Raw genomic sequence first — 11,577 nt, forward strand, 5'->3', positions numbered from 1 at the left:
GCGAGCAGGCTCCTTGGTGCAGAAATCGGGGCCAAGTGCGGCCTCGGCACCATGTTCCCCGCTGAGGCCCCTTATTTAACGCAAGTGGCATTTTATAGCTTTGTGTTTCCCAGCGCTCACGGCTAAACGTGCTCACTATGGGACTTTGTTCTCATTTAGTTAAATCGCGCCATATATATCTATGCCACTGGCGGGTGGTAAGAGCGGGAGAGATTCATGGTCAGCCATATGATGGTCAGCCTCTAATCGCAGCTCAAGGCTGCAACATGCATGTAAAAATGCATGTTGCCACAGCTACAACGACTCACTGAGTGAACTGCAACATTCATCACGTACATAGAATCTGGTACACGGAAACAAGCTATTCAGCCCACCTAGTTTATGCGAGCACAAAGTGATCTACAGATGAGGAATGCCTGTACAGGTAGATAGTGATCAAAGATCACGTTTCTTTTGAAAGAACTGCAGAAACCGACGATGATTAAACACAAATTGCACATGTCTCACCATCCTCAAACATCTGGAGGGATAGAAAGAGGAAGAGCAGCCTACAATCGATGTTCAATGAGTTCTGTGCAGACGAGCCCCTTGATGATATGTTAGCCAATTACTGCCCCCATATGTTTACCAGCTTTGTGATCTGCAGGAATGAACCACTAGCAGGTAATGACTGATGTGTACATAAAGACATCTAATGATACCCACAGTAACTCCTCTAGTTCAACAGAGACTGAATAGTTGAACCAGATGATATATTGCATTGAGCAGATAATTTCTAGCGAGAAATCTGTGAAAATCCCAAAAAACAGATAAAAAACTCCTTTGATTAAAACGGTTCGACTGGTTGAGTTTCAAGTTGGAGACACTATAATGGCTCTCAAGGATGGGAAGAAAGCAAGCATGCTTTTGAATTCAATTGCCAAGGACAATTGACAGAGCTAGTTCCATCAGTATATAGTTCAGTTTCTAGATAAGAAGGGGCACAATTATATCCAATTGTATCATATTAATGGGTGGCACAGTAGCACAGTGCTTCACAGCGCCAAGGACCTGGGTTTGATTCCCGGCTTGGGTCACTGTCTGTGCGGAGTCTGCACGTTCTCCCCATGTCTGCATGGGTTTCCTCCGGGTGCACCAGTTTACTCTTACAAGTAAATTGCTTGTTGGGTGAATTGGATATTCTGAATTCTCCCTCAGTGTACCCGAACAGGGGCCTTAGTGTGGTGACTAGGGGATTTTCACATTAACTTCATTGCAGTGTAGTAGTAAACCTACTTGTGACACTAATAAAGATTATTATTGTTTGCACCAACTTCAGCCAGAAGTGCTGAGTGGACGATCCACTTCGGCCTCCTGAGGTCCCAAGCAACTCAGATGCCAATTTGATTCACTCCCCGTGATAGCATGAAAGGTTGAAGGCACTGGATTCTGAAAAGTATATATCAGCCTTGGCAATATTCCTGCAATAATACTGAAGATTTGAGCTCCAGAACTTGCTGTGAAACCTAGGCAAGCTGTTCCAATACAGAGAGAACACTGGCATCTATCTGGCAACGTGGAAAATTGCCCAGATATGTCCCGTCCACAAGAAACAGGACAAATCCAACCCGTACAATTACTTCCCCATCAGTCTATTCTTGTCATCAGTGCTATCACGCCGTACTTAGTCAGCAATAACATTCTGGAAAGACCCTGGCACGCTTTGTTGCCGTCTGGCGGCAGAGGTCCTGGTAGAGGGTCTCCTTACCATTGGAGTCCTGGGGTGGAGGGTGTTGCACTGTTGCACGCAGCAGTCCCATGGGTTGCATTGGTTCACGGAATCTCAAGATTTTTGTGCCTTTTGCGGCCTTGCGAAGTACGTGTGGACCATGCATATGTAAACTGTGCAATGCTGCAACCCTTTTTCAATTTTCAAAGAAAACATTTGCTTTCATTTTTGCTTCCACTTCAACCCCATGCTCCTGATCTTCAGGCTCCTGGTGTGGGGGGACGCGGGGAGGGAGTAGGACCTCCTTGTGGGACTGCTCCTGGGCCTGGCCAGCTGGTCATTAATAAATCCAGGCAGCAGATGGTCAAGGGAGCCGTCTGTCCCGACTGTTTGCTCCTCTTCCTGGGAAGGGAACACGCAGTGTCTGCCGGCACCATCGAGCCCTTGCTCACGGGCACTGGGGTGGTCAACCACTTCAATCACATTTTGTTTTGATGTTTTTAAGTTTTTTTGACATTCTGTTTTTACTTTGATACAGTTTCCATTTAAGGAGCTGCCTTTTAATTTGTCCCTCAAATTTGTTGATTTAATTTATTTGCTTACCCAAAAGAAGCAGAGTAATAACATAACGCTCAATTTGGGTTTCACCAGGGTCACTCAGCTCGTGACCTCTTTGGAGCCTTGGTTCAAACATTGAAGAGCTGAACTCCAGAGGTGTGGTGAGAGCGACTGCCCTTGACATCAAGGCAGCCATTGACTGTGTGGCATCAAGGAGCCCTAACAAAACTGGAGTCAATGGGAATCAGGGCAACACCCTCTGCTGGTTGGAGTCATACCTGAAACAAAGGATGATGGTGTGCTGATTTGAGATCAATCATCTCAGCTCCAGGACAGAAATTCCTCAGGATAGTATCTCAGGCCCAGTCATCTTCAGCTGCTTCATCAAAGGTCAGAAATGGGGAATGTTCACTAATGATTGCACAGCATTCACAAGACAAACTGCAGCAGTTCATGAAGGCAGCTGACCAAATACTGGCCTCACCATCGATGCCCACATCCCGTGAAAGAATGAATAAATAAATAATGCTCGTCAACACCAGTGGATAAGCATTTGGTTATTATTCTGAATTGGGCTCATGGAATTGCATTGATTTAATTAATAATTATGGTATCTTACTTGAAACACTTAATGAAACACTAGGTCAAAAGAGAAGATAATTTTCAATTAGTTGCATCAATTACATGTTAATTGGGTAAATATGAGGAGTCAGAAAAGATGCCTCCTATCAAGGTGTGGGCTGTAAGGGGATGGAATAAACTTTCACTTCTCTATTTATATTAGTGTTTATTTAGCTATTCAATGCCTGGAGGAATAAATTATAATATGCAAATTATCTAACGAGATGTGAAAGAGCACGAGACCAAACATAGATTAAACTGTTGATACTTACACAATGTGGGACTAAAGACAGATGCATCCTGTTATGAATGAGTGCATGCAAAAGGCATGATACTTTTAGATGTTGATTTTCAGAGGTGTACTTGTACAAAGAATACAGAAAGTTAGCATGCAGGTACGGTGAATTCAGAAAGCAAATTACATTTTGGTCTTTATTGCAAGAGAATGTGACAACATGAATTTAAAAAGCCTTGCTACAATTGTGTGGGTTTTTGGTGACTCCACACCTGGAATACTGTGTGCACATTCCATCTCCATACTTGCTTTGGGGGGCAGCACAGGGAATGGTTACTGGATTGGTCCCTGGAATGAGATGGTTGTCTTATGATGAGAGTTGAGAAATGTTATTTGTTTACTTTAAAATTCATTTATGGGATGTGGGCGTCATTGGCTAGGCCATCATTTAGTTCCCATCCATAATCACTCTTGAGAAAGTGGTGAGCTGCCTTCTTGAATCGCTGCAGTCTGTGATGTAGGTACACCTACAGTGCTGTTAGGGAGGGTGTTGCAGGATTTTCCCCTATGTACATGGGTGATATATTTCCAAGTTGGGATGTTTAACTTCTCAATCTGGGGAGTTCCTGTTCAGCCTCCTTCTCACTCTGTCACTGGCTTTTCATTGACACAAACCAATACAATGCTTCTCCTGAGCTGTGAACCATCCCAACACTCATGGATTGGATTGGATTGGATTTGTTTATTGTCACGTGTACCGAGGTACAGTGAAAAGTATTTTTCTGCAAGCAGCTCAACAGATCATTCAGTACATGGGAAGAAAAGGGAATTAAACAGAATTCAAGAAAATACATGAGAATACATAATAGGGCAACACAATATATACAATGTACTACATAAGCATTGGCATCGGATGAAGCAGACACAACGTCACCTCCACCTTTGAGGCAAATACTGTCCCTTTAACTCCTGTCTTCAGTTTGCTCAACACCCCAAACAGTCACTACTGTGAAATGGCAACTGATAATATGTAAAGTTAGATTGAGAGATTTACATCATGAAGGTGATGAAGGAATGAATATAGAACAAAGTGGGATGGATGGGGTGAATATACAAATCAGACATTATCTAATTGTCTGGTGGAACAGGCTTGAGGGGCTAAAATTTGCTAAATGGTCTCGTCCTGCTCTGATGTTCCTTAATTTATCGGGTGTTCAGGATTTATATGGATCGGCCATCATGGAATTAAAGTGGGGTCAGGATTGAGGGGCTGATTGGCCATCACCTGTAGCTGTGAATGTTTAAAACAATGGAACATCATTGTTCAGAGACAGTCAATCCATGAGAACTATGCTGAGAAATGTCTTCACTGAATTAACTCGGTTTGGAGAAACTCGGTTTGTTCTCACTGGAACAACGGAGGTTCAGGGGCAATCTGATAGAAATCTACAAAATTATGAGGGACATGGACTGAGTGGACAGTCAGAAGCTTTTTCCCAAGGTGGAAGAGTCAATTACTAGAGGACATAGGTTTAAGGTGTGAGGGAAAAGTTAACATGCAAGTGTGAGATGTGCGGGAGGTTTTTTATAGAGGATAATGGGTGCCGAGAACTCGCTGCCTGAAGTGGTGGTGGAAGCAGGTACGATAGTGACGCTGAAGGGGCGTCTTGACAAATACACGTGTCAGATAGGAATAGAGAGATATGGACCCCGGAAGTGAAGGTTTTAGGTGAGACGGGCAGCATGGTCGGCACATGCTTGGGGGGGCCGAAGTGTCTGTTCCTGTGCTGTACTTTTCTTTGTTCTTAGAAAGGATTGTGCATCTTTGGAATTCTCTTCCACAGGGAGCTGTCGATGTTCATTCACTGAATTGATTCGAGACTGAGATTGATGGATTTAGGAAGACGAGGGAATAAGGGAGATGGGGTAGTGTGGGAAGGTGGGATTGAGGTAGAAGATTAGCCCTGTAGCCCTGATCATATTGAATGGAACATCAGGCAGTAGGGGCTGATTGGTCAATTCCTGCTCCTATTTCTTATAATCTTCTGTTCACCGTGTTCTCTGGGTGGTTATACCTGTTGTTAATTCTTGTGCAGCAGTCATTATAACAAACATGATCAATTTAATTAAAACAATTTGAGGAGATCACTGACATGCTGGACAGGGTCTCTAGAGGTTTCCCTATATATGGACTTCGGAGATCGGAGACAGAGAGCTGGGATAAAGGGAATGTTCTCTGATTGTCTAGGCGTGTTCCTTCGGGATCGGACTGGAGGCTCAGCTTTTCATTATATTGATCAATAAATTTGATGGTGGAATAGTCTGGGGTAGTTTACTGATGACACTAAGTGAGGTGACAGTCAGTACTGTGGATAGGGTGGAAAGTTGCAAAGGGACATCGATAGATTAATCGACAAATCAACAAGGTAATCTGATTTAAGCTAAAATTTATTGCGAGTTATAAATCCATACAGAAGATTGATAAAAACAACAGATAAATAACAACAAAATATTCAGTTTATCCCAAACCCTGAATCAACCAAAATAACAAAGCATTTGAAAATGACTCAAGGGGCTGGATTCTCTGGTCCCCCAGCAACATGTTTTGCAGCAACGGGCCGTTCGCAGTCGGCAGGATTCTGTAGTCCCACCACTTGTCAATGGGGTTTTCCATTGAAGTCACCCCACTCTGCTGGGAAATCCACAGGTCGGGGTGCGCTGAAGGTGGGGAAAGTGAATTACAATGGCCGGAGAATTCTACCAAAATTCTTTCCCAGAACATGAGATGAATCTTGAAAGAGTGTCAGGTGAACATATCATAGTTATTACATCGAGGTATGATGGGCTGAGGGAACTCAGGTCTGGAGAGACTCACCCCCGTTCCCTCACCATACTCAGGATAGTAGTCTCCCCAGACAGGAGAGTACAAACATTACCCATGGTATTAGTCAAACACCCGTCATCTGAAGAGGATCTTTCTATAATTAACATCACCATCTAAAGCAGGATCCGATTTTACCCCATACCCACTCCTGAGAGCTGGCTCACTTTACTGACACACACGTACATGAGGGGAAATTCTCTCAGAATACTACAGACAGAGGTTTCTTTAAAATCCCTGTGCTGTAGTCTGCCTCCCAATTCCAATGCTCAGAAATTACACTGAACTTTAGTGACACAAGATGGGGCTTGTTTCCATCAAGGAAAGGTCAAGAGAGGTTTTCTGGAGTGGACAACGATACTGCAGTCACCTACAAACTGTAGACCATGTGAATCTATGGTGATCAGTTTAGTTATGACAAGGAGGTGACAACGGTAATTGAGTTTCCCATTGAGATGATATTTAATACTAACACCAGAGGGTAGTTAATTTTTGATGAGGTGAATAGTCACTCCCAGGTATATTGTAAATAGAAAAGGAGCTATCACACATCCTTGCTTGACACCAGTCTGGATTTTGAAGGCTTCTGTTTCAGATCTCCCGCTCAGTCACAGTCATATCATCAAAAAGCAACTGCAGAATTGTGATGAAGTTTCTTGGACATCCAAATCATTGGAGCAGAAAGAAATATATTTTTATAATATATATATGGTAGGTCAGAAGCTGAAACCTTTCCAAATACTGATTATCTGATTGTCTTCTTGGTCAGAGTGAGAGTCAGTGAGTGACTTGTATCTGACGCTGCACTGAAAGGATGCTGAGTTTATACAGCAGCTTCTATACAAATTGATGTCTTCTTTTGGTGATGTTTGGCCATCTGGTCAAAGGTTAAATGGACTTTTTGAAATTACTGAACTGATGATGCGGGAGTGTATGGAGACAGGCACTGCTGAGACAGACAGTGCCTTGGAACGACAGCTCCTCTGTGTGAGCACTGGAGGGTAAACAACACAGACAACTCTCAGTGTAAGGGAAGCAGGTGAGCCGGCTCCAAGTCCGTGTGGGGATGTTGGCGAGAGGAGTAGGTGAAACGTTTCTGGCACATGTCAGGCTGGAAGGCTTTGTCTCTGATGTTCCAGGAGATCTGACATCTGCGTAAAGGCTTTATTACAGAACTCACACAGGGTTTCTCCCCTGTGAATGTGTTGTTGGACCAGGAGATACACAGGCAGCGTGAAAACCTTTTCATACACAGGTTTCTTGCCAGTGTGGATCCTCTGGTACTTCAGGAGGGTTGAAAACGTCACAAAAGATTTCTCACATTTGAAGGTTTATTCCCCTGAATGAATCCTCTGATGGAGGAGGAGTTTAGATGACTGCGAGAATGATTTGTCACACTCCTCACACTTGAATGGTTTCTCCCCCGTGTGAATATATCGGTGTCTACGGAGGTTCGATGGCTCTGAGAATGATTTGTCACATACCTTGCAGGTGAATGGTTTCTCCCCTGTGTGAATTCTCTGATGGTGCAGCAGTTTTGATGACTGCGAGAATGATTTTGCACACAGTTCACACGTGAACGGTCTCTCCCCAGTGTGAATGCGTTGGTGCACATGAAGGTTCGATGACCGCGAAAATGATTTGTTGCACACCTCACACGTGAACGGTTTCTCACCTGTGTGAATCCTCTGGTGCGTCAGGAGATCGGAGAAATAAGTGAACGCAGTTTCACAAACTTCACATCTGAAGGGTTTCTCTCCTGTATGAATGCGTTGGTGTGCACGGAGGGCTGATGACCAGGAGAAAGATTTGTTGCACACCTCACACATGAATGGCTTCTCCCCTGTGTGGATGCGTAGGTGAGCACGGAGGGATGATGAGTCTGAGAAGGATTTATCACACAGCTCGCATGTGAATGGTTTCTCCCCTGTGTGAATGCGTTGGTGTGCACTGAGGGCTGATGACCATGAGAACGATTTGTCACACACTTCACATGTGAATGGTTTTTCCCCAGTGTGGAGGCGTTTATGTACATGGAGGTTTGATAACCGCGAAAATGACTTATTACACATCTTGCAAGTGAATGGTTTCTCCCCAGTGTGAATACGTTTGTGCGCACGGAGGATTGCTGTGTCCGAGAATGATTTGTTGCATGCCTCACATGTGAATGGTTTCTCTCCGGTGTGATTACGTTGGTGTACACGCAATGCTGATGAAGCCAAGAATGATTTGTTGCACAACTTGCACGTGAATGGTTTCTCCCCAGTGTGAATGTATTGGTGTTTGCAGAGGGCGGTTGACCGCGAAAATGATTTGTCGCAAATCTCACACGTGAATGGTTTCTCCCCTGTGTGAATACGTTTGTGTACTCGGAGGGTTGATGAGGCAGAGAACGATTTTTCACAAACGTGGCACGTGAATGGTTTCTCTCCTGTGTGAATACGTTCGTGCGCACGGAGGCTCGATGACCGTGAGAATGATTTGTGGCACACCTCGCATGTGAATGGCTTCTCCCCTGTGTGAATCCTCTGGTGGATCAGGAGATCAGAGGAGTGGGTGAAAGCTGTCTCACAAACCTCACACCTAAAGGGTTTCTCCCCTGTGTGAATACGTTGGTGTGCGCTGAGGGCCGATGCACATAAGAAAGATTTGTCACACACCTTGCACTTGAATGGTTTCTCAGCTGCGTGAATCCGTTTGTGTCTACGGAGGCTTGATGACTGAGAGAATGATTTGTCACACACCTCACACGTGAATTGCATCTTCCCTTTGTGAACACGTTGGTGTGCATGGAGGACTGATAGATTTTCGAACGGTTTGTCACATACCTCACACTTGAATGGTTTCACCCCATTGTGAACGTATTGATTCTTGAATGTCAGTGATTCAGGGTGGGCTTGTTCGCATGCCTCAAATTTGAATGGTCTCACTTCCATGTAGGTGTACTTCTGTTACTGATGGAGGAACAGGTCCTCCTTGCGTGTTAGCAGATTTTATGAGCCTGTGGAGCCCTCACAATTGACCAGCCTCTCACTGATAAGAATGAGGCAGTGGTTCATGAGGCTCCATGAATTATTGAAGCTCTCACCACACTTGGAGCCTTTCACAATTCTTCCCAGCCTCACCCAGACCGATCACCCACAGCCGAACCTTCGGAAAGGTTAGTTCTGATGGAAGGTTCCACACTACTGACCAGTTTAAGATCTGATGATGTGTCAAAGCTCCCCTGACCAAACCAATTTCCAGATTATGCCTTTACTGCACAATCTTCTCTGTGTTTAGGAATACTGGATGTCTTCGCAAAATGTGTAGTTGTTCCTTGGGCGACGCTCAGGATCTATCTGCGGTGTCTATCCCCTCTGTACTCTCCGGTTTAGTACGGTGCAATCCTTCTGTAAACAGGAAAAGGAAACATGATTTCCTCCAACTCCCTCTTCTCCTTTGCTGAAGGGTCTGATTCCTCAGTCAAAGACTGTTCCGCAGTGTGTGCCAGTCTGCTATTCCCCTGTGTGAAAGTCATTTCTTTGTATTCACCTGACTGTCATACACCCTCTGTTTCCAGCACATGGACACGGGATAGTGATCAGAAGCAGACAACGTGACTACTTTCTTTCTTCCACCCAGTCCCCATCTTCCCAGGTGCTCTGAGAACAATGGAAAAGACAGTTGGGCAGAGTACAAACGGGTTATCAATTCACTATGAACTCGAGTTGTGCTGATAAAGACCAGTTTTACCCTTATAGTATACGTTGAAAATAAAAAAAACTCAGGAGAAATGTTAATTTAATCGAGATTTTGAAATTTCTCCCCTTGTTTTCCAAAATTATTTGAAGGGAACTCACTGGGCAGGAAGTCCTGGAAGCTAAAGAAAATATTGATACAGTGTAGCTGATTGATGGCTTCTGGTTTATCCTGAGAAATTAGACACATTGCACTCACTCAGATTGCACATCTCAAATTCAGCTCTCACACACAGCACTGGGCAAAACTATCAAATCCAAGGCCAGGCTTCTGGGAAAGGCTGATGCCTCCAGGTAAAACCTTTAAAGAAGACATTAAAATATATTTCAATAAATGTGTCTCTGCCCCTCCCAGATAAATACACCTCACCTTCTCATATTCAGCAATGACCCATCAACAAAACTCAGACTGTAAATCAGAAGGGAAATGCTTCCAATAAACACCCTCAATATCCAACACACAGCCAATCAAACAGCTCAGCACAAAGCACCGAGTAAACAGGTCTGTGAGCTGGATCTTCTCACACAGCATAAGGGGCATTTCCACAGCTGATTGCCCACAGGATAGTCAGACTGCCTGAACATTAGTGTGGATATTGTGCAATGTAATGATTGTAAATTGTGCTCCTTCACTCACCATCTCCTGACTTGGTTTTGAGTCCCTACAGGAAGTGAAGCAGCTGTGGTAGAGGAAGAGGAGAGAATGGGCAGAGTGGGTGGGCTCTCTGATTGACGTCTCTCACAGACAATCCAAATATTTCTGCAGGAACAGGAGTTTCCTGAAGTTTGGGAAACTGACCTGGGAAACGGAGGAGACTTTGAGCAGCAGATCAGGTGGGGATTTAAACTTGTCATTGTCCCATCTGAATAAAACCTCACTTATTGCAGCTGCTGTCTCAGTTCCCCTGGTAAACGTTTGACAGAGATTTCTAGTGTGGGAACAGCATTCTTCACCCTCGGAGGCTTTCAAACTGACAACATCCGTGTGGGATGTGTAGCCTCGGATGTTTTTGACAGCAGATCTGAAGAGGACCCACAGCATCTGGAACAGTGATGACGTGCAGTGGTAGGGTCAGCACATGCACAGGGGAGAGGGACATTGGAGGTAGGGGCTAGAAGGAAAGAGGCATGGAAGAGAGGGACTGAGAATCGAGTGTTAGATTGTGCCAGTCCTTGGGGAGCGACACTGTGTCTCAGTGACTCTGGCTTGGGGGATTAAGAACTTGACTCAGGGAGTGGTGGGAATCATTGTGGAAAATTTGACTAACCAACCAAAGATCAATTGATAATGGGAATTTCCAGTCCCTCTGTTTCTCTCCACAGATGCTGCCTGACCTGCTGAGTATTTCCAAAATTTGTTGTTTCGATTCTAGCTTTTAAGGCACAAAACAGACCATTCGGCCCATCTTTCTACCGTTTCTATTACTCCACATGGCCTTTCTCCCTACCAATTTTATCTCACTCTTGTGTTGGGTACACTGCCCTCACACTGGCTGCAACTGGATGCAGCTTAGATCAGAAAGATACTCCAGACCTTGAAGTTAGTTCAATCAGGTTTATTGAACTAATAGCACAGTCAGCACAGTTCTCTGTGAGTTTGACTCTCTGCTAATTTAAATGTGGTTACTCTGTCTGACTGAACCAGACCAGCTCTAAGCCACGTGGTGGAGGTGTGAGATTGTAACAACACCCTTGACTGACTCTCTAGATGTTCATCAGTGGAAAGAGGAGGTGAGTGCCTTGTGTCTTTTATAGTCAGATCCCACCCCTGAGTGTCCTGCCTGCTTATTGGTCATGGCCTGTTTTCTGTGTCCATTAGCTGCTTGTCTGTATA

At 44.5% G+C, this 11,577-nt stretch overlaps 1 protein-coding gene across 1 annotated transcript; it reads right to left on the minus strand.

Annotated features, from left to right (window-relative positions):
• Window positions 1-5,552: 5,552 nt before the first annotated feature.
• LOC119976216 (zinc finger protein 271-like) lies at window positions 5,553-10,554 on the minus strand. The gene is made up of 2 exons (XM_038816534.1): window positions 10,381-10,554; window positions 5,553-9,647 (listed from the first exon to the last, which is right to left on the minus strand). The coding sequence occupies exon 2, from the start codon at window positions 8,937-8,939 to the stop codon at window positions 7,335-7,337; it is 1,605 nt and encodes a 534-aa protein (XP_038672462.1). The 5' UTR covers window positions 8,940-9,647; window positions 10,381-10,554; the 3' UTR covers window positions 5,553-7,334.
• Window positions 10,555-11,577: the final 1,023 nt, after the last annotated feature.

The sequence above is a fragment of the Scyliorhinus canicula genome, chromosome 13 (assembly GCF_902713615.1).
Source record: "Scyliorhinus canicula chromosome 13, sScyCan1.1, whole genome shotgun sequence".
Classification (NCBI taxonomy): domain Eukaryota; kingdom Metazoa; phylum Chordata; class Chondrichthyes; order Carcharhiniformes; family Scyliorhinidae; genus Scyliorhinus; species Scyliorhinus canicula.

Bases quoted from the DNA above. Each gene is read 5' to 3' on its own strand.
- LOC119976216 (XM_038816534.1), bottom strand. From the start codon at position 8,939: ATGGAAGTGAGACCATTCAAATTTGAGGCATGCGAACAAGCCCACCCT.